This window comes from Populus trichocarpa, chromosome 19, assembly GCF_000002775.5.
Source record: "Populus trichocarpa isolate Nisqually-1 chromosome 19, P.trichocarpa_v4.1, whole genome shotgun sequence".
Lineage (NCBI taxonomy): Eukaryota > Viridiplantae > Streptophyta > Magnoliopsida > Malpighiales > Salicaceae > Populus > Populus trichocarpa.
Genome location: NC_037303.2, coordinates 14,797,104 through 14,820,616, shown reverse-complemented (window position 1 = coordinate 14,820,616; position 23,513 = coordinate 14,797,104). Strand labels below are relative to the sequence as shown.

The 23,513-nt window shown below is 35.7% G+C and overlaps 2 protein-coding genes across 2 annotated transcripts; both read right to left on the bottom strand.

Moving 5' to 3' along the window:
- Positions 1-3,635: 3,635 nt before the first annotated feature.
- On the bottom strand, positions 3,636-6,667 carry LOC7498146 (cation/H(+) antiporter 15). Its single transcript, XM_002326056.4, has 3 exons — positions 6,229-6,667; positions 5,108-6,112; positions 3,636-4,878 (listed from the first exon to the last, which is right to left on the bottom strand). Exons 1-3 carry the CDS (start codon positions 6,487-6,489, stop codon positions 3,673-3,675), a joined length of 2,472 nt encoding a protein of 823 aa, XP_002326092.3. The 5' UTR covers positions 6,490-6,667; the 3' UTR covers positions 3,636-3,672.
- Positions 6,668-17,231: 10,564 nt separating this feature from the next.
- Positions 17,232-20,118, bottom strand: LOC7498148 (WRKY transcription factor WRKY24-like). Its single transcript, XM_002326057.4, has 5 exons — positions 19,595-20,118; positions 19,226-19,414; positions 18,485-19,131; positions 18,200-18,361; positions 17,232-17,964 (listed from the first exon to the last, which is right to left on the bottom strand). Exons 1-5 carry the CDS (start codon positions 19,952-19,954, stop codon positions 17,511-17,513), a joined length of 1,812 nt encoding a protein of 603 aa, XP_002326093.4. The 5' UTR covers positions 19,955-20,118; the 3' UTR covers positions 17,232-17,510.
- Between the last annotated feature and the right edge of the window lie 3,395 nt (positions 20,119-23,513).

Sequence of the window (23,513 nt, the reverse complement as noted above, 5' to 3'; positions counted from 1 at the left end):
TTATTATTCAATCAAAAATAAAATAGAAAATATATATTTGAAGTGTGAGTGTGTTTGTATTGGATTCAAGAAAAAATAAATTCTACATGTATATTTATATAATACAAATATGTATCCCATGTTAGGTTTGGATCGGGTGGGTTAGGTTTAGGTCGGGTTTTGAGTTTCGGGTCGAGTTTGAGATTATCTATATATTATTCATTATCCATTAGGTAAAATAACTATCCAAAAGAAACCACTCATTCAGGTAGTTTAGATTGGTATCCATTATATTCAAATTAAATTATCATTCCTATTATTAATCTACCTTTTATTCTTTAAGCTTTTCAAATTAGTAACATTGGTGGCAGAAGTGAAAAGAAGTTGGTTGTCTAGTCCCAAAACTATCCCTCCTTTCTCTTCTATTCAATGGGTAACAAGATGGAGATCTTGTTGAGTGGTAGGTAAGTGAAAACAGAACTGGAAGTGAAAAGAAGAGTACGGTAAAGCTAGCAATATTGAAGCCTATATATACTTGGTACTAGTTGGATTATTGCAAAAGAGTAATGGTTTGTTTTTCAAAGGAAAACAAAGCAGGAGATTACTATCCCTGCTACAATGGCACGCAAGAATTTAAGATAAGAAAAGAAACTAGAAAAGCTGTGCTTATAGGACATGCTGTTTGGCTGAGTCCCATCTTGAATTTCTTTCATTACATTGCTTGGCAAATTTCTAGCAAGATAGGCTCAAAGTTATGGTAAGTAAAGGAAAGGAAATGAATTTTTGGCAAAGAGCATTCATCCTCATCTTCCTCTCTCAATTCATCAAGTTAAAGAACAACTTGCATAGTTTATCATAAATTCTTGATGTGAATCACAAGTTCAAACCATGAGTTCATAAAATTTGAACTTATCTCAACAGGAATTGACTAGTTTTTTTAACTCGCGCTACGCAACGAGTCAGTTTTTGACATTAAAAAAATTGTAAAAATATTAGAAAGTAAAAAACTCGATGCATGCTAGCCGAAACACTTTTAAAATACTTAATTGGTGACATGTTGGAAGAAATATTTTTCTAAAAAAAATATTGAGATGTTGACACATCGAATTGACTTGGGTCAACCATGGCTAACCTGCGAAACCCGCGATATTGAAAGTGATAAAACCATGGAATCTATACCGAAACATATTAGAAAGCCAAATTATAATGAATCAAGTACTGAAGGCCAAAAGAAAATTATAAAAACATAGAATTAAAAAAATGATAAAAAAAAATGACTCTAGTAAAACTACATTTAATATTGAAGGATAAAATTGTAAAAAAAATATTGCAACCTACGAAGTCCCTAACTAATTTAATGTTAAAAGATAAAATTGAAAACAAAATCAATCTAAAAAACTTGTCAAAGCATAAAATTCGCAATTAAAAGAATAATAATCAAACTCGATGGAAAAAAAAAGAGGATGAAATCACAAAAAAAAAAATTTATAAATCATCTAAAATTAAAAAAAATAGCAATAAAAATAATGGGGACCAAATATATATCAAAGATGAAAACATTAAAAAAGAATGAAATTGAAAATAATTTTCAAATTGAAATAATGTTTTCAAGTTCAAAAATTGCAATCAAGATAAGAGGGACTAAATCTAAAGGGGAAAGAAATTGAAGGATTGTTGTGATTTTTACAAGGGAAAACACACAAATCGAGGTGAATGAGAGAAAAAATAAGAGGAAAAAGAACAACAAATCTACGCCAAACTAGTTTGAATCAACATACACGCATCATCTAGGGAGGAAGAGGACGCCGAGACAAATAAAATGATGTGGTGGAAGCACAACTAAAACCACCATAGTCAACCGTACACACTGCCTGAAGGCGGCGAAATGACTGATACGTGCTTGGCATGCGTCAACAACTTTTTCTTTTTTCTTTTTATTTTATTTGTAAAAAAACTAAAATGCCCTTAGGACTAAACAATAATAACAAAAAAAATCATTATGAAATTATAACCAAGCCCGCGAAGTCGAGACTAAAAAATTTGGATGGTAAGGCCAATGGAGTCATTACACTGTTCATTTGGAAATAAAATTCCTATAAAGCTCCTGACCAAAGGTTTTTATTTTTAACTTTTTAAGGTTAATACAATAATTTTAATGTTATTAAAAAATAAAATAAAAAAATATTGTTGCCACCAAACAAATAAAAAATAAGAAATTAAATTCATGAAAAGATCATTTTACCCCTCAATGCTAATTCATTTGATTTTTCAGTCAAGGATAAAATAATAATTTTACTATTAAAATCCACAATAAATTACTATTAAAATCCACAATAATCCAAGGCGTACCTACAATACTTTTCCCATAATAAATACTACAGTAATCTATCTGCATTTTGTTCTAATATAGGAGAAGGATTATAGTTCATGAGTTGCATCACAAGTTTAATAAATTTAATTCCAAGCAGAACTTGTATCAGATAAAATGGTCCAGGTTTCGGAAAACACTGTAAAGGTGTTCAAGGATCAATGGGGATTTATCAACAAATATGTCAAACTGCAACCAAGATTAGGATAAAAGAAAAGGAAAGAATGTTACGATTCTGATGACATTTTGTTATAACTGTATTTTCACGATTGAAGTTCATTTCTTGTTTCCTTGATTCGCTTAAGTAAAATCTTCACTTTGTTAAATGAAAGATTGGTGGAAGCTGCTAATTTCTTGCATCTTATCAATTTAAAACAGAATCCTGAAGAGGTTAGCCGAGCTTTCGTTCGACAAAAGGTGTGCTGTCACATTTCTTAGTTCATGCTAATTGCTAACTCAGTTGTTGTTGCTGTACTGCTAAGATTGAAGCTTTAATGTTTATGTCACCTGATGCAAGAAAGTCACCAAGTGGCCCTAGTTCTGGGAACTCAATCCACTCTGCTTGCCCTGAAGTCTGTGGAGAAGATATGCCGTGGCGTCTGCCAACTAAATAAGGTCATATTCACTCAACACTGAAGTTACTATCGATGCTGCCTGGGATCCATCTTCAAAATCTTGTTGTCCAGTACCGTTATGATTAACATCCTACAACTCCTCGGAATCAGGTATTGTATCCCAATCTATATTTTATTAGGTATAGAAAATAATATAAATCATATATTAAAATTTTATTCAATCGTTTAAATTTTTGAATTGAATTAGTTATTTTATATGGTATCAGAGCCTTGATAACCAAGCAGTTACGAGTTCGAATCTCATCATCATCCTTATTTATTTAATAAAAATTAAACATAAATTAGTATGAACTTATACAAGTTTCAAGTCCAAAGAAATTTTACTTATAAAAATATTAAAAAATAATATAAATTATATTTTAAAACTTTATCTAATCACTTAAATTTAAAAATTAGTTGATGTTATTCCGTTCTTATAAACGAATGATCGGACAGGGCAATCCACGAATGATGAGACATATTGGATCAGCTGGTGGAGGAATATCCGCTATGGGACTTCACAAGCTCGTGCCATCAAAAGTCGGCTCTTTGGGAAACGAACCATGCACAGTCAAAACACAATGTTTTTTAGTCTTTTATTTTATAATAATTTCTGTTTTTCTAACTAGATACATTCATCTGTACTCTAAATCAGAGGGATTTAAAGCATAAAAAAAAGGAAAAAAAGGAGGATATATTGCTAAAAAATAATCAAATCCTATAGACATTGCTATTAGGAACTCCTGCAACATCTTTTTCTTCTCTTCTTAGTAGTGATGAGTCCTCTGCGTCGCGCAAACCCCAAACTCTAGTCTGTTGTTGAACCACCAAAACAGAAGCTCTTAGCTTAGAATCTGTGACGGCTAGCATCTCTCCTATTGCCCCTAACTCTATATGTTCATTGCACTTCCCAAGGTTAGACATCAACTCTGACTCTCCATGTCGCTTCCCAACCATGACAAGGTCATAAGAATTCTCGATTGATTCAATCACAGCAAGAACACCTTCACTGTCCATAACTACCTCCTCTAGGTAAGAAACACGTTCATTCTCTTCGGCGTTTAACTTGTATTCATCTAATATTTCAGAGTCGAGCCTCTTGCTCCTTTCTGTACCACCAGCAATTTCGGCACCCTCAGAAGTTGATGTCGTAGTGAAATGTAAAAGTGTGACTGATACATGAGGATTCCCTGACATGCGCACAGCATAAGCTAGTGCTTCTCTGTCATCTGCACCACCGAAGAATAGCACAACAATTCGACAAGATAAAAGCTCCGCGAGAGATTTCCTAAAATTCCCACGATCGACGAGTACCCCAACTGAACAAGGAGCCTTGTCAAGCACATTCTTGTTCAGGTGCCTGAATACATGAAATGAGTTCACCATTTTCCCATTTATGCTCTGCTTGTAAAAAGGAATAATTATGAAAGATATTCTGTGCTCTAAGGCTACGGAGCACACATCATTGTGCATAGTTTCATAAGGCGAAATGCTTTTACAGCAATGCAGAGCAGCATGACTGCAATTTTCATGTTCGAATTTTTTAAATGCGTTGAAGATTCTTTCTGACTCAGTAGGGTTTTGAGAAGGTTTTTCGCGTGGAAGGTGTGTGATCAGTAGAGAGGAAGCACGTCCAACTAGCTTGATGAGGTGGAGGACATATATACCAATAGGGTTATCGTTGGTGTGGTTCGAGACATCAAGAAGGTTGATAATTGTCTGGACATTATCTTGGCTAAGAACACAAGCGAGAATCCGTAGTTCTTCGTTCCTTTGATGATGGCGTATAGTCCTCCTCCTGTAAGCCAGAAACCTCCTCGAAGGATCATAAAGAGCTTTCACAAGTGGTGAGATTACTCCTATTAAAACCACCACAGAGAGAATCATAATGGCGAAGCATTCATCGGTCATGCTGTCCTGCACATTAAGGCAACTATCTCTATTGATTAAGCAAATAGAAGTAACCCTCTTCTAGGTCTCCAGCAACAATATGCTTAGAAGTTCTGTCAAACTAGTTTATCATATCATTTATGTTTTAACTATATCTCAGAAAAGTTCTGCCATCGGAAAGGGGAGATATGCAGTTAATTAGGAGTTTTAAAGCATTAAGACCAAGTCGAAAGGAAACATGTCACAGGTGGCTTACACTGTTTGTCTTCCAGTCATTCAACAGGACAAGTTCAACAATGCCTTTGGAGTTCATGAGAAGACCTAGAGCAAGGGCATCTCGAAATGGCATTCTGCAGAATAGAGGAGGTAGCATTGTGCCTATAATTTTTCCCAAGAAACCAATGAAAACAACCAATAGAATTACGACCACGGTCTTCCATTTCTGAACGGAAAAAACATTGGTCTTTAATCCACATAGGGTGAAAAAGATGGGCATAAGCAATGCTGATACAAAACAATCAAGCCTGTCCACTATTGCTGCTCCCAATGGTGGTCCATCTGGTATGACCAAGCCCAGAAGGAAACTTGTTATAAGCGAATTTATTCCGATGACTTCACCAAGAAATCCGAAGCCCATTAATGCAACAAAAACCACATAGATATAAGCATCTTTCACAGGTTTACCTTCTGGAGTATTTCGAATTGCCCACAAAGCTGCAGGACGGATTCCAAATAACAAAAGATAAACAAGGAATCCAACTGATAGAATAGAGCCAATTGCTGATTGCATTGATTTTTCTTTAGCTACATGTGCCACATAGAATATCGACATAAAGGACCAAAAGCACATGTCACATATCATTGATGAAGAACTAGCAAGTCTTCCAATATCAGAATTAAGTATCTTGAACTCAGCAAGAAAGATAGCAATAACTGGGAAGGCTGTAACAGACTGCATTAATACCACTAGCTGGAGCACATGGCACACAGTGTCATCCAGTGAGATAGAATGGCATAGGAGTAATCTGATAGATGAAGCCAAAGCAAATGGAATGAAGAAGCCTAGAATTCCTACGATCAGCGCTCGTTTACCTGATTTCCAAACGATGGAAGGATCTATCTTCACCCCAACCTGGAAGATAAACAGCATGATGCCAAACACTGACAAGGTCTCGAGTGTAATTCTTCCTTCTCGTGGGAAGATTTTGTTCATAAATGCCAAGTTGTGCCCGAGAATAGAAGGACCTAGAATTACCCCTCCCTGATGAATTCAAAACATCAAAAACATATGATCAGAGACAACCTCTCAAATCAGAGTGATATATCAAGAAATCATTAATTTGCATGAGAGGAGAACATGTAGAGAGAGGAACTTACAAGAATATGAGAAACAATGGAAGGCTGGCCAAGGGGCTTGAGAAAGATGTAAATGGAACGTGTGATGATAGAAATAAGAGAGAGTTGTAACAGCAAGAGAGGCAAAGTGTACTCTAAAGGGTCATCATGAAACCAGAGGCCTCTAGAGTTAATCATATCAACATGCTGACAGACAACATGAATCCCAACTCTAACTTCCTCATCGAAACGAAGTCTTGAAGGGTTCTGAAACTGCGTAGATGAATTATTTATCTGTGACATTGTTTTAATGGACAGAGAAGATGCCTAAGAGGCTGTTAGGCAAAGAAAATGTGAAGAGGAAGCAGAATGAATAGAGGACATGGGAGATCTGAGAACCCATTTGACAGAAACGAGAAATGGATGGTTGAGAGGGAGTCTTAGCATAAAGAAAGAAGAAATCAAGAATTTAGCTTTGGTGGTTCAGATTTCTTACTTTATTAACCTCCAACAAAAGTAAATGGGCAGTTGCCACTTGGTCTCTCCATGGCTCATTGGTTCAATGCCAAATGGGAGCTAAAGAGATCAATGTGGATATTTGGTGAAGAAGAATTTAACAACCTGATCTGAGATCATGAAAACTTTGCTTCTTTCATATTGTTGATCATCAACAAAGTTTCTGCTGAAGATCTGGTGGTTTTCTTTGGTGCAGAAATTGTAGAAACCCTTGATAGCTATTAAACAAAGTTTCTATACATGTAACTAGCACAAGGTAAATAACATTGATACGGCTACACCTAAAAACTTATGTAGGTTTCAATTGGATCAATTATAACATCAAGAATAAAGAAGCTAAAAGATGCATTTAATAAGTATATTCAAAGTATTTTAATCAAGATGAATTTCAATAAGATTATATTTTTAATAAGTAATGATTAGATCTTAGTCAATTTAATCTTATATATAAGAGGAGTCTGATTCATCTATTTTATGAGCTAATTAATTTTGGTAGTTAAAGATTTATTTTTTCTAATACATATTTTTACTCTAACAAATATAATTTCTAATTCGATCATTGGATCGAGCTAAAATTTTACCAGAAGATTCTAAAAACCTTGTTTATATTAGATTAAAATTTCAGGACAATCAAACATCGATAAGGCCTCGTGATAAGATCTAGAAGCTGCTATGCAGAAATTATATTAGTTTCCTAGTTAATTTAGGATTTTTTTTTCCTATTTTATTTAGTTATGATATTTTTACTTAGTATAAATAGGGTATTTAGCTTGTAAGAGACTTTGATTTCAGCAATTATTATTGTGTGTTATAAGAGATTTCTCTTACTTTGGTTCTTAAAAGAACTTTTCTTGACTTATCAAAGAATTAATCAATTTTCGTGGTGTCTTTCTATACTTCTTCTTCACGTCTTTGTATTGGTATTGGGTGGGGATTCAATTATTATAGTTTTAGTATCTTGGTACAGGTTATTGTTGTGTTAAACTTAATCACATGCTTGAATTTATTTTTTTTAGAAAATATTGATTTGATTGTGGGTTTCTAGATTTTTATATTCATGTTTAGATCAAAAGTGTTTATTTATTATCTTGAGACAAAAGGAGATTAATATAATGAGAAACTAGGGGATATGTTTTATATATTCTCTTGAACTAAACACGCTTCTTTCTTTCTTTTAACTTTTTAATAAATTGAATGCTAATAAGAAGAAGCAAAAATATTCAATTACACTATATCCGAAGCTCAATTTCCAAGCATTTCAATTCTAGGGTTATGCTTCATTCAAACAAAATTCTAGGTTTATGGCAAAAACATTATTGAAATCTATTTATGCTAAGAACATATCACAATAACATTTCAAAATTGACACAACTTTTCATTGAATGTTGTATTCACAAGTATAACAATTCAAGAACACAGAAACTACGAATAAACTATCAGAACAGAGAACACAATGCAGACTAGTTCCTACCAGTTACCACTACTGATGGACAAGAACTCCACTTTCTCTGAGAGATCTAAAAAAGCTAGCTGCAAGCATCGATCTTAAATTTTCGGATACGTTTCCCCGGACAACATCTCTGCCATTGATTATAATGAAACTCGTCAATAAAACAAATCGCACATGTCTCAACCAACAATTCGAAATCAAATGAAATCCAGTCCCTTTAATAGAATCCCTCTCCTCCACCACATTTTCAACCACTCCGCGAAATCAAACCCTCCGGCCTTGTCCTATCCAATTCTGCCATATAACTCCGATGACCACACCGGTTGAATCCTCACCGTTCCCCGACCTTTCTCTACTAATTTTCAATCAGCATCCCTAATAATCCCCAAAATCATTGTCTCTTTCCTCATCTGCACTGCACAAGGCCATAGTGTGATACCCTTTTTCGATCCATATTCATCGAAAAACACCTTATCAGCTTCAATCATATAGATTTTGAAACTCTTATTTTGTTTTGGATAACTTCCTCGGAACCAACTATTTACACTCGAACCATTACTCCTAACACCAACGTCAACATAAACATGTTCTCTTAAAACTAATATCAACATTCTCACTTAACATTCTTCATATTTCTCTTCAACGTAACCCATGGCTCCATCGGTCCTTGACCGACCAAAGCATCTGCGTTTTTTTTACAGTTCAGGTTCTAGCCTAGAATCCGAGCATTTGCTACCTATATTCCCTTTCCATGAGAAATTCCTTACTTTCATTAACACAACCTCTCTAATCATCATCATCAGCAACATTGAATCTACACTGTTGATTTTGCATGATTCGATTAATCATCAGTCCTTCACCGACAAAAGCCTCCGTATTTTTTGACAGTTCTGGTTTTAGCCCCGAAACCAAGTATTTACTACCTTCATTGCCACTCCATGAAAAGTTCTTTACTTTCATTAACACAGCCTCTCCAATCATCATCATCAACATTAAATTTACACCATTGATTTTGCATGATTCGATTAACCATAGATCGTTTACAGACCAAAGCCTCCGCATTTTTTGATAGTTCCCGTTTTAGCCTAAAAATCGAGCATTTACTACCTATATTGCCACTCCATGAAAATCCCTTACTTTCATTAACACAACCTCTCTAATCATCGTCATCAAGAACAACATTGAATCTACACCGTTGATTTTGCGTGATTTGATTAACTTACAGATTTTAAGCAAATCAAACAGATATTGCAAGCTATACAAGTCTCTTGATTTTCTATGGATCACTGAAAATCACCCGGATTCAAAGTCCGACAAAGCTCCAACCCGAATTCTGTTGGTGGGAGAAACCACTAGTGGTGGCTCTGATACCAATTGTTGGGGATTTCTGCTCCCCCTGCGGAACGGTGGTGTTCATGATCATTGCTCAAAGGAGGCTAAGCACACTGACACAATATTTAACGTGGTTCGGCAAATCGCCTACATCCACGGGAGAGATCAATATTATTAGAGATAGAGAAAGAATACAACACACGGAGGAGGATCACATCCACTCAACTCCCATCTCTCATTGCTACATAGGGCAGCAGCTGCATAAGGCAGCAGGGCTGCTGGTGGCAGCCCTTCTCTTTCTTTCTCTCTTCTTCTCTCTTTTGTTCTTGCTCTCTCTCTCTTTATGCTGCACTCTTGGTGTCTATTTATAGGCTTCAATGACAGCTCCTCTTGCTCCTTTGTCAACAATGGTGGCTGCCAAACTTACCAAACTTTGACATTGGACAATGGTTGTTGGCTGCCACCAACAACCCACCATTGTAGCCTCCTTCTTTGACAATGTCAAGGGGCTGCAAATGCTGCACCAGTAGCTCTCTTTGACTCTCACATGGCAGCCATCTTCTTTGACAATGGCAGCCACATAATTGGCAATATTCCAACAATCACCCCCTTTGCCATTTATGTGGGTAATTGTCCTCTTGCCTTTTCTACACATTGGTATCAGAGCCACCACTAGTGGTTTCTCCCACCAACAAATTGGTATCAGAGCTTATGGTTTAAAGTGGTGTTTGATTTTTGCTCAAAAATGAATGTTGTCAAAATTGTGTTTTGACCATACCACTGTGTAGAGGAGGAAGAGATGAAGCCACTGGTGAAAACGGCGCAAAATTCTGACGTGGGACATGCCCGCACGCGCCAACACGCGCCGGAGAGGAGGATGCCCACGCGCACCAACGCGCCACACGCGAGCCATGCGTCTTCTTCACCCGAATGGCAGACCCGACCCGAATACCAGATAACCCGACCCACAAGACTGACCCGGATAAGGATGACATCAGCATGACATAATTGTGACGTCAGCATGCCCAGTTGGCATGCCATGTAAGCGACCAGTCAGCTGACACGTCAGCATAGTGGGACCCACCAGCCACGTCATCATACACAAGCCGAGCTGAGTTGGAGCCGAGCCGCGAGCCGAGGGATAGGATCCAGTGTAGCTGATCCTACGTGCAACCGAATTTGAGATTGAATCTGAGCCGCTCATCAAGCCAGAATTGTTTTGATCAAATCTTAGCCGTCTGAAATGCGATTTGGATGATTTCAGACTTGTTTCTAGCTAATTTGATCGTTCCGGATGCAATGGTACGGTCCGATCATTGAGATTGTGACCAGAAATGGTGGTGGTGAATTAACAAAAGGAGATTGCCCGATCAGGAGGCATCTGAAGGTCATCATGGTGGTCGATGGTGATGATGAAGAAGAAGGTGCACATGTTTACCCAATTACATGTGTTGAACTGCTAAATGGGGAGATTTTTTATTTGCCGAATGAAGGCAAAATTGGGATACTCTGGACACCCGATCAAGTGGACGATTTGAGGTGAAGAGTTGAAATTGATGAAGACCAATCTTGACGAATCTAAGCACTGGTAGTCTCGCCAGATGTTGAGAAATCAGGTATAAAACCAGGATACCCAGATCACTTGTAAAGGAAAGCCGCAACAAAGCTAGCAAATGGTTGTATATACGGAAAGACAGTACGATTGATAAATATGGCGTAAGAAGTTCTGTCTAGGAGATTGGGTTTTAAGCGGGACCAGTGTGACCCCTCCAATCTTTCCTGGGAACTTGCTTAGTTGAAGGATTATCCATACGATACTATTTTCGTATATATAGCAGTTTGAAATGAAACGGTTGAAGACTAGCAAGACGACGGCACAAGGGAACAGTTGAGTTCCGTATGTTTAAAGATATGATGGAGTGGTGATTTCTCCAAAGAAGTTAGATTCAGTGACTGTGATTTCTCGAGGGTAGAATTGATGAAGACCCTGATAATGGAAGAGAAATACAGCAAGGAGATAAAGATTGGCACCCTATTTTGACTTGAACAGGTGTTGTGACAGGATGAGCTGCTGTCAAACATAAGCAAGGAATAAGGAGAAATCTGGAGAACAGAAATTGCACGAGGGCACACGGAGATTGTGCAAGAGTACCCGTGATCCAACGAGGTACTGTAATGAGACAACAGGTGCAAGGAGAAGAAGTGTTCCCAGATGAAGCTCAGAGCAGAGACTATGTGTGAAGGTTGTACAACAGGAAGTCTCTTATGCTCTTGATGAAGACAACAGGCGAAGACCTTTCCAATACATACAAGGATGGAAAGAGAGCTGTTGCAGAGACACCTAATTGAGGGGGTGCAAACGCCTGTGATAAAAGGCGACCGCCTATGATGAAAGGCGAAGACACCAAAGAGAGTTGATGTAGGTGGAGCTGTCAAGCAGAAAGGCACAGAAGCTCCAAACATAGAAATCGAGGTGGAGGATTGCGAGGAGTATACCGCAAGTTTCTCTTTCTATGTAATTAGTGGCAGTTATCTCTCCCATAGTCCACATGGTGGTAGAGACTTTTGGAGCCACTTTGATACATCCCAACTGAAGGAGGATGTGACCGCCTATGAAAGCCGAAGACACCTTAGAGAAGGTGTGAGGGCCACAATATGAGCCCAAGTTCAGACCGCCCTATAACAACGGGCGAAGACACCTTAGAGAAGGTGTGAGGGCCATGAAAGGAGCCCAGTTCAGAATGCCCCAAAGCCGATGTAATGGCTAGATATGAGTGGACAGGTGTGTGGATAGCCAATGAAGTGGCTATGATGAGTATGAATACAAATGCAGGATTGACTTTCATGCCCCTAGGCTAAAGATCAATGAGTTAGATAACATTTGTCTTGGACAATAAGTGGATGACTTGTGGAGCATTAAGACGCGACTGCTAGGAATGAGCAGAGGGCATGCGCAGGTTCCCGGAACAAGTTGACTCTTGTCAAGGTGGTGAGCTCAGTGAAGGCATTGTAATACTCAGTATCAAGACATATATGAATCAACCTTTAATGGGCTGCCCCCATAGGTGAAGGTGGAGAGCTACCTAGACTCTTGAGACTAAGAGCGAGAGACTCACGGAGAAGTAAGGCGTGGTTCCTAGGGTGGAACAGAGGGCAGGCGCAACTCCTGGATGAGTAGACTCTTGGAAGAGTGGTGAGCTCGTGATCATATTGAGATACTCAGATAATGACTGTCGCACTTGGAAATAAAAATTTCCGTTTGAGGGGGTGTTGTAAACCTTGGTGTGAGGCTTGATGAATCATTCCGGACCGAGCATGGTTGATACGCTCGAAGGGGAATGCAGTGTGTCCCAGAGACAAGCGTTAACACTCTTCAGATGTGAAGTGGCAGACCATCTAGTTGTAGTGATCCTTTTATGTGAGAAAAGGTGTGCTTTGGTGACTCTGGTGATTGAAAGGTTTGGCGAGTACCTGTAAACTTGGCCACAGACGCTCTCGGAATGGTAAGCTTGGAAGAGCTGCAGGATGCAAGCCTGTGCTGAAGAAGCAAGAGGACAGTTGCCCTACATGAATGGCAAAGGGGGTGATTGTTGGGTTGGTTGCCATTAATGTGCAACAACCATTGACAATTGCAGCAGCTGCAGCTGGAGTTGCACCAACCATGTGCACCCATCCAAGATGTCAAAGGTTGGCAGCCACCATTGTTGAAGAAGAGCTGGAGTTGGCAGCCACCTTTGTTGACAAAAGAACAAGTGGAGCAGCACCATGGATGCCTATAAAAGAGGCATGATTTTAGAGAGCAAAGTTGAGAGAGAGAGCAAGAACAAAAGAGAGAAGAAGAGAGAAAGAAAGAGAAGGGCTGCCACAGCCCTGCTGCCTTATGCAGCTGCTGCCCTATGTAGCAATGAGAGATGGGAGTTGAGTGGATGTGATCCTCCTCCGTGTGTTGTATTCTTTCTCTATCTCTAATAATATTGATCTCTCCCGTGGATGTAGGCGATTTGCCGAACCACGTTAAATATTGTGTCAGTGTGCTTAGCCTCCTTTGAGCAATGATCATGAACACCACCGTTCCGCAGGGGGAGCAGAAATCCCCAACAATTGGTATCAGAGCCACCACTAGTGGTTTCTCCCACCAACAAATTCATCGGGTTGACCCGGCCCATCCAGATTGTTACGGAGCTGGAAATCAAAAGTATCATCATCAAACGCTAGAGAATAATTCGATAAAATAAACGATGGAGATGATTTATTCATTTTTTTTATTTTGTTTCAAATGATGATTTCTTCTCCAGTTACGGTTTTGATGTAGAAAGATGTTGAGAAAGGCGAGAAGTAGACGTCGGCGATGAGGTGTTGAAAGACGGTACAACAGGAGGTGGCAGCAGCGGTGGCGGTGGATGGTGAAGTCCGGGTTTTGTGGAGGGCAGAATCAAAAGTCATTAGAGATGCACGATGGGCCTTTGACTGCGAAAAAGCAAGCGAAACAGACGGGGAAGAAGATTAAAATGGAGGCATGGTGAGATTTGAAGATATGAGAGGGTTTGAAGGGTAAACTGGGGACAAAGGGTGTTTTGGTGGGGGTATAGAGGGACGGGTGGCAGTGTGTGAGTGATAAAGTGGATGATGACGTGGTGTGACCGTTAAGGTGGTTAGTGGGAAACGTGGAGATTTTGATTTTTGATGGGCCTCATAGGACTTGGTTTGGTAATAGTTAGTGGACCTGGATCTGTTTATATCGGGCTCTTGTTTGAAGGTTTTTAAGCCTAAGTGATATACAATATTGGTATTATATTCTTATATATAATTTATCGATTTTTAATTATGTAATAGATATGTTGTTTGTTAGTAAATAATTTTATTTTAATACATGAGTTCCACGGTTCAGTAACTAGAAAAATAAATTTTTTAGATTTTTTTATCAATTAACACATCATGACAGGTTGATCTTGAACCAATTCAATTGGTCTGAATTAATGGTTCAACCAATTATTAACTAGTTCGGTCTAATTCAAATTAATTACATAAATAAAATGTACATTGGGTCCATAATGGCGTTTTTTGATGAAATTCATATTATATTTTTATATTGAATAGATTTTTTTATATATAATAATAAATTTTCCTCAAGTGAGCAATGATTGCCGTGTAAATGCATGTTAGAGGTCGGTAGCATATACGAGTCTTTTCACACGTAAACCAAGCGTGCATCATGGATTAATTAGAAAGTTGTTCTTACCATGCACGGAAAAGGACTTGAAAATACTCGAGACTTGTGGCGTACGATAAGTGATCGTGCATAACAGGCAGGGTGCCGTGATACATGTTATTATAAATTGACCAGAAGAAGGAAATGGATTGAGAAAGAGAGTCTTGGGTCAACCTCCATTGTGAAATTATGTAATGGATTTTACTCTGTACAAGTTGGTCATGCATGCCAGCTGATCCAGGACTCTCCATGTTCTTCTTCCCTTTCCTCCTCTTTTCCTTCTCGTCAATGGGGGAGAAAGGAAGCTACCAAGTTTTTTTAAAAAATAGAATTAAGGTCGAATAGATTCAAAAACCAACCTATAGAATAAATAGAAACCCTGAAAACATAATAAGTAAGTTTGAAACAAATAAAATTACCAGTTTTAATATTTGATTTCCTAGACTAAATAGAAAAGAAAATAAAAACACCATGAAAAGATAACTAGGAAAAATAACCAAATATTATTCAATTTTTTTTAAAGTAAAAAGGATATCATTTTAAGATAAAAAAATCAATAAATTTTTATCAGGTCGCGGGATAATTTTGAGTTTCTTTATCTTTAATTGACTATTTAGATCAACCGGTTCTAACTAGATATATGATCAATCCGGATTTATATAATAGCTAAAATAAATTTCCAAATCCTTATATTAAAAAGAAGAAGAAAAAAGAGTAACTCTGAATGGTTTTATTTCAATTCAATTGCTACAAAAACTTGAGCGAGAAACCAAATCCAAAGCCCTTTGTGTTCGAGTTTCTATCAACTTTCCCATAAAAATAATAAAAAAAAAAAAACTCAATAAATTAGCAATTCTTTTTCAAGAAGCAAACTAGTAACATTTGTTTATTGTTTTCTTAAACTAGCACCCCTAACACAAACAAGTGTACCCATGTGTCTTCCTATTGGCAGCTACCTCTACATATAATATTGTTGGCGATCTTATCTAAGCCAATTTCCTTACAATTTCAAATGTGACAATTGAATAAGACTCGGGCTATCAAACAAAATATACAAAAGTACAAAACATAGGCAAACTTTAATAAAGAAATTAAAAAACCGAAGAGGACGGCTAGGAGATGGGAGCACAAGATAGATTTAGGCCTTGTTGTGTCGGTCGAGGAATAGGCAGAGTAGACCATTGCCTATAGGCCATCCATTTTGTTTTAAATGCACCTTTTCCATCAAAGCTAAACGTCTCTCTCCCTCCCGAGCTCTCAAAACCATATAATATTTGATGAAGAAGATATCGGAGGAGTTGAGATGTCAGATGTTGATCTCGATAAGACAAACCACCGCAAATGATAGGATGACAGCAGTGTAGATGATATTTTTCATATTCTTAAAGTAGTTTGATCATAACTTTAGCTCTGGATGTTAGAACGACACAAGTTATCACTTTAGGGTGCGTGTTGCTGGTGATCTTTCATAATTCGAGTAATTTTTATTTTTTCCTTTCTTTGAGCGAAAAAAAAAACTAAAAAGAAATTCATGGTCAATGGTTAAGACTTTGTTATTTAAAATATACTTGTGTTTGAAATAGGGTTAATAAAAACTAGATATATTACTAAAAAAAGAGATTAATCTATGCTTGTTGGGTTGTTTGAGCCTCAAATTCCTGTTGTTTTAGGTCTTTGTTTTCTGTTTTTTTTTATCCTTAAACAATTTTATAAATTCTTAGGAATTGAAAAACATTTTTATTTTATTGAATAATCAGGATTTATTATTTTTATAATTTTACTAATTACCTTAACCCAACTTGTGGGCTAATTCGGAAATTCAATAATAATTCAGACTTTCTATCATTTTATGAGACTATCTAGTGATGACCTTAAACCCTTGTGATTTTCAATTCCTTCCTAAATTCCTTTTCGAAATAGTTGTAGATGAGAGTTTAAGGGCTAAATTGAGTATTAAGTACAGGATTTAAAACTTATATTAAGTACAGGATTTAACCGAGTATGAGTATATTATAAGTTAAGGGCTAAATTGAGGTTTTCAAATAAAACGAATTCAAATAAAGGTGGAGGGTGGATAGGTGGCAAGTGGCACCACCGCAGATCAGTGGAGGTAGAATGGGTCCCACTATGGAGCAGCCAGGAAGGATCCAAGTGTTACATAATGTACGTAAGAGCTGACTTTGACTGACGTGCTCACCAAGCAATCTCCAGGCTCTAGCCAGCCTCCATCTTTGACCCATTCAACCCTCCATAGCCAACGTGACCAGTGGTGTATGTATGCCTGGATTTCGGGACCCGCCAGAAAAGGTTCCCCTTCCACTGCAAGATTTGGTTCAAAAAAGCACTAGCAAGAAGGAATGTGGCAAAAACTAGGGAGGGAAGTAGCATTTTTTACTTCTTTAGGGCGGGGACCTTTTTGGGTATTTTCAGTTTGCCCTAGAAGAAATGAAATCCAAATTTTTGAGTTCAATTTTCCAAACCCAGTAAATTAAATTAAGAAAAAAAAAATGCTATCATGTATTTGATGGGATACAAAAATTGATTTGAGGCTTGCATTGTAGTGTGTGTAGCTAAAAGCCTCGAAACAATAAAAAATATATATATATTTTATGTTAAGGACATAGATAGGCAACAAGAACTCCTATAAACTATGACAAATACAAATTGGAATATACACGACCAAATCCCTTTTGTAGTAGTGGAAAAAATATACAACAAAGAAAATAACCAAACTTGAATGCAATTAATGAGATGAACTTTGATGACTTTCTTATTCTTTTGAGAGAAATTTTTTTTTTTAGTAGTAGCTGCTGTTTCCTACCAAAAATTTTCCACTTCCAATTCCCTTTTGGCCCTTGAAAAAACTTCATCTGTTGATGATTGATTCATGTAAGGCCCCATGAGGTTTCCAAATCCTGAGAATCCAAAACTTCCTGGACTTTGCAACATCTCTAGGGTAAAAGGCATGTTACCTTCGGATGTTGTTGTTGGTACCCTTTGATCCCTTACAGGGTTGTTGATGGAATTGTTAAACACATGGTTTACAGCTGATGGCCTAATTGCCATTACCGCATGGTTGCTATTGTTGTTACCATTGTTGTTACCATTGTTGTTGTGGCCCGGCAATGACCTGCTGCCGGTGCCGCGAGCAGCAGGAACATCATGGTTGTGCTTCCCTTCATAGGTTGTGATCACTGCCCTAAGGTCATGGGATGCTCTCTCAACATGCTTTCTTACAGGGCATCCTTGATATGTGCACTTGTAGTAGCTCCTATAAACCAACGATCAGAACCCAATTAGAAAAACAAGTTCAATATCAACATTACAAAGTACCACAATATACAGAAAGAAATACGGCTCATGATTTTGAGACCAAAAAGCTTAGCCTTTGAAGCTTGAAATTGAAACAAGATACATTAATTAACACCAAGATTAGTTTCTTTTTCCCATATAAAGAAACTTAGTGCCTAACAGAGTGTATCCTTCGAGTTAAAGTGAGCTTTTACCTTGGATTTGGGTTTCCCTTGACCACTTTCTGCCCATATTTCCTCCACCTGTACCCATCATCTAGGATGTCTATGTCACTAGTGGTTTGAACCACAACTCTTGGCTCTCTCACTGCTTTGCTGCCAGGTGCTGAAATCCCTTCATTGTCACCCTCTCTTTTCCTGAAATAAGCAAGCACGATAAGATTAGTACTGCGACCAAACATTCCAGGACCTAATCTCTGATAAAGAAACCACGGAATAATATGCTTTAAAGTCTATATCCTTAGTTAATCAAGAACCTACCATCTTTTGGCCTCAGGTTCATCCTCATCAAAGTCATCACCACCTCCTGATCTACTCCTTTGAGAATCAAAATCATCATCCCCGATTGAAATTGAAGAATTCTCAGGTGTAGCAACTGAGGAGTCCATTTGTCCACTACCATGAGTAACATATGACTGTTCTTGAATCTCATTAGGGTTACTATTAGGCGCCGGTATCATTCCAAGATTAGAAGCTGTTGTTGATGATGATGATCTCCTAGTGGACTGAGGTTTAGGATGGTTATGACTACCCTTATAAACTATCTCGGTTACTTGTCCCTCCAAAGACCTCTCAAGTATCTTTTTTGTTGGACAATTGGGGTATGTGCACTTGTAATAACTCCTTGGATTTTCACTTCCTTTAACTTGTTTTTGACCATACTTTCTCCAATTATACCCATCCTCTGATCTTCTCTGCTCCCTAACAGATTGATACTGCTGTTGTTGATTACCATAATCAGATTGGAACCCATTGTTGCTTTGAGGGTTTGTTTGAATTGCAGCAATCTCAGGGGAGAAACTCTGCATAGAATTAGAGTTGTATTCCATTTTTACCATACTACTCTTCCCTGAAACAAACGCACCTTGCTTCGCAGATTCTTGAAACCCCCATGTTTGTTGCTGTTCCTGAAAATTACCAATCAACCAAATTCAAGAAAAGTTAAAACAACACAATCAAATATCTAAAACAGAGAATCTCACCAAAAAAATTGATTCTTACAGGCTGAATTGTGGCGTTCGAAGACTGAAACATGGCTGTTGAAGTTGTGGGTGGCCTTGCTGGTTGCTGGAAAGAGAAATCAGAGAAAGTCTTGTCTTCTTTCTTGACATTTTGCAGGCTATTACCATAACTACTCTTCCAATTAAAAGCCTGAGCTGGAAACGTTCCAGTTGTTGGAGATGGCAAAATCTACACGATAAAAAACAAACAAAAATCATCATTCAAAAATCCCATCGAAGTTACCAAAACCAATATTTAGCTTCAGTCACACAAAAAAGAAAAACAAGAAAGCCCGCAACTTTAGCACCAAGCAATTATCTTTACATGCAATCATCAGACCAAAACATCAAAAGTATCACAAAACCTTACATTAGAAGGGTTTAACAAGACAGGAGAGTCCAAGAGCTCCGCAGGGCTTAAACCAGCAGGAATAGCAAAGTAAGAAGAAGGAGAAACAGGAGGAGGAGATAAAGGCAAAGAAGGAGGAGGAATTGACTTAAACTTAGGCACACCAGAGCCAGTTCTCTCAGCTATCCTATCAGACAACTTACTATTATTTGTGATATGATTATTGGGTTCTTCATCACTTGAAGCAAGAAGATCAGTGAGAGAAGAAGAAGTCATGAAAGGGTAGTGAGAAGAACTGTTAGTATTGAAAGAAAAATAGTTGCTACTGCCTTCTGAGTGTGAATTTGCAGAAGTGTCTAAGCTCCCTGGAGAAGAGGCCATGAAAAAAAAATGAAAAGCAGGAGGGTGGGCTCAAGATTTTGGGGGATAGAGAAGGAGGTTGGTGATGATATAAGGGAGCTTGTGGTGTTGAAGAGGAGAAAATGGTAGCGTCTTGAACAAGAAGAGGAACTCTGTTGTGAGGTGAGTTTCTTGGAACTAAGAAGATACAGGGAGGATTTTAGTAGAAAGATGTATAAAAATGATTTATTCGGTCCCTATAATTTTTACATTTGGTAAGTTTAGTCTCTTTAATTGATATTTGGTGATTGCTTTTGAATTCCGTAGCGATTGGTTTTTAAAATGTCTTTTACTTGAAAATATATTAAAATAATATTTTTTATTTTTTAAAATTTATTTTTGACATCAACACAACAAAACAATATGAAAATACAAAAAAAAAATCAATTTAAAATAAAGAAATAAAATAAAAAATTTTCAATTATATATATATATATATATATATGAAAGTTGGTTTGAGTTTTCAATTCCATCTAATTAACAGCACATTGCATTCATCTTGACATTTTGTTAGTAATTGTGTGTTTTTATGATGCATTCTAGTTTTTATTTTAATTTTTGTAAAAATAAAGTTTCAGTTGAAAAGACATTAATTTTAGTTTTTTTTTTATATATATAGTTATGATATATTCTAATAAACTCATTCAAAAATATTAATTTTATTTTTTTAGTCCAAACATGATTTGAAAAACACTCTTAAAATCAAAATAAATTTTATATATATCAAAGTTATGAAACATAATCCGGCCGCTAAGATTACGAATTGAATGTGTTAATCCGAGTAAATTTAAAATGGATTTGTTTTTATAAAAAAAAATATAAAACGATATCGTTTTCTTAAAAAAATTAAACAATATTTTAATTAAGTCAATTGGGTCAGCTTTCATTTGGTTTAAATTTGTTCATGAAGTTGACCTACCGAACTAGACCGGGTTTAATATCTATTATCTATAAATATTCTAAGGGGGCTCGTTAAAAGGGTTTGGATAACCTCTAATAGGGAGTAGAAGGGTAAACATGACAGAAATTAAAGTTAAGAATTTTGATTGGACCAAATGAGAAAAGTAAAAGGATCAAACATGACTTTTAGCCATGTCCTTGTGAGTAAAGGGGGCTTTTGGTAAAAAAAAAAAAATCGTGGGTTTGACTGGATGGCGGCTGACACAGAGATATTTGTGAATTTATCTTGTGTTAATGGGTACGAACCTTTTCTGCTGCTGTTTCTGGTAGCATTAGGCTTGTTCTTTGACTAATCCAATTTAATTTTTCAATCCTCCATGTGACCTTATCTCATTAACATAGTGTGTTGAGAGTTTTTTTATGTTTTTTAATGCTTTTTTTTAGTTGTTCTTAACTTTAAAAGATATTAGATTAATTTTGTTTTTTAAGAATTTTTATGATTTTTGTGTACGTTACCAAAAATAAAATAATTTTTTAAAAAAATATATTTTAATATTTTTTACACTACATTCTCAAACAAATAATTTAAAAATGCGTTTGAAACTGTATTTGAGTATAATTTAAAAGTATATTCTATACAAAAAAAACTATTAAATTAATATTTTCTAATATTTTCTAATTATTTAGATATTTTATAAAAAAATATAAAAAATTATTTTAGCTAAATTACAAATAAAAAAATATTAAAAAAAACTTTGCATCCAACTAATAATCATAAACCCATCATTACCTCCCCTTTACTAGCAAACAGTGCTGATTTATTCCTTTCTTGAGAACTGAAATTTGCTTTGATAATTAATAATTACTGAAGTTGCAAGAGAATCAATGGATATCAGAATTGTTGATGCCATTGCAACAAGAAATTGAATCTAGTTTTGAATATTCCTTCGACAAGAAAATTTTTCCTTCTTCATTGAGATTGAAATAATTTAATCTTGATATTCAAAGTTATTTTATTATTAAAATCAATATAATATACTTACAACACGCAAGCACACACGCACAAATACATGTGATAAACCAGTTAGTCTATGGAGATTGATACAAGAAGAATATTGTGTAGCCTAAGAAAAGAGAAGCCATCAAATAGTCTCAAATTAACACAAGCAGCAGCAACCCTTTTTTATGCTTTGATTAGGAGAAAATCCAAACATTAAAGTTGTTTTCTCAGCAATAAATGTTCCATATATTAACTAATGCAACAATTTAATCTTCATAATTATAGATTAAAAAGGCATTTGAACAGTGAAAGCAGCTATTTTTTAAAATGTTTTTTGCTTAAAAAAACATCAAAATAATTTTTTTTATTTTTAAAATTTATTTTTGAAAATTAAAACAATTCAAAAATATTAAAAAAAATAATTCAAAATTTTTGAAAACTCAGTTGAATCTTTGTCCCAAATAAACATTAATTGTGTGTTTGATAATGAAATACATTGAACCCTGATGGGTAACTCAACTGGTCAGGTTTTGAGTTTACTTTCTAGGGTCACTGGAGACTTATATAATCGTTAACTTTAAAGCCTTTGAAATTAGTCGAGATGCGCGCAAACTTGCTCGAATATCTACGTTAATAAAAAAAAATAACGAAGTACATTATACTTTTAAAATTATTTTTTAATTAAAATATATTGAAATAATAATATTATTTTTATTTTTTTATATCCTCATATCCAAACTATTTTAAAAACATCTAAAATAATTAATTTAATATTTTTCTAGAAAAAAATAATTTACTACTAGAATCATACAGTCCCGATCATCCTTTCCAAGTTCATTGTATGGACGACTCCATATCTGGCTTGCCTTGTTTCTTTATGGGATTTTCCCCTCCCATATGGAACTTAAAAACTTTAGTGGGCCCCTGAAAGATATATCGCTCTAATGTTTGCCCACGTTTGGATATATATATATATATATTAACAAGCAAGGGACAGGCCCACTGGATATGGAGAATGCACCTATAATTTCAATCTAATAAATTTCTGTTAATGTTATCTAAATTTTAAATCCAAAAATAAAGAAATAAATATTTAAATTGTGTTTAGTTAGTAATAGCTATGTCACTCCGTCACGGGTTAAATATTTTTATTTTTTATAAAAAATTATATAAATAAGTTTTTTCAATGTATTTTTATAGTTCAAAAAATATAATAAATCAAAAAGTTATGTAATTAAATAAATTAAGAATTTTATGGGCTAATAAATAAATAAAAAATCTTTAATAACATCTAAAAATAAAACTTGAAAAATCAAGAGACAGATATAGATCAAGATATTTAACCTTGAAAATAGGATATTAAATTGATTGAATAAAAAAAAATAACATGTAAAGCTACATATATTAAAAATATCATCTGAAAATAAATATTTTTTATTTTTAAAAACATAATTTATTTATATAAAAGATAAAACAAAACCTTAAATGAATCAGAAAAACTTCTCCGAAAATTAAACGCATAACAAAAAAAATCAATATTATTTAAAAGAGACACTCTAAACAAAATAAAAGAGATGAAGTTTTGTCTATTTTTTTGGTTTTTAGTTTTTTAATTGATCACGTCACTTTATTTATTTTCAA

Bases quoted from the DNA above. Each gene is read 5' to 3' on its own strand.
- LOC7498146 (XM_002326056.4), bottom strand. From the start codon at position 6,489: ATGTCACAGATAAATAATTCATCTACGCAGTTTCAGAACCCTTCAAGA. The intron at 6,113-6,228 runs GTAAGTTCCTCT...TGAATTCATCAG, and splicing joins CCATTGTTTCTCATATTCTT to GGAGGGGTAATTCTAGGTCC. The intron at 4,879-5,107 runs GTAAGCCACCTG...CTTAATGTGCAG, and splicing joins ATGACTGGAAGACAAACAGT to GACAGCATGACCGATGAATG.
- LOC7498148 (XM_002326057.4), bottom strand. From the start codon at position 19,954: ATGGCCTCTTCTCCAGGGAGCTTAGACACTTCTGCAAATTCACACTCA. The intron at 19,132-19,225 runs GTAAGAATCAAT...GGTAATTTTCAG, and splicing joins CGAACGCCACAATTCAGCCT to GAACAGCAACAAACATGGGG. The intron at 17,965-18,199 runs GTAAAAGCTCAC...GTTGGTTTATAG, and splicing joins AAGGGAAACCCAAATCCAAG to GAGCTACTACAAGTGCACAT.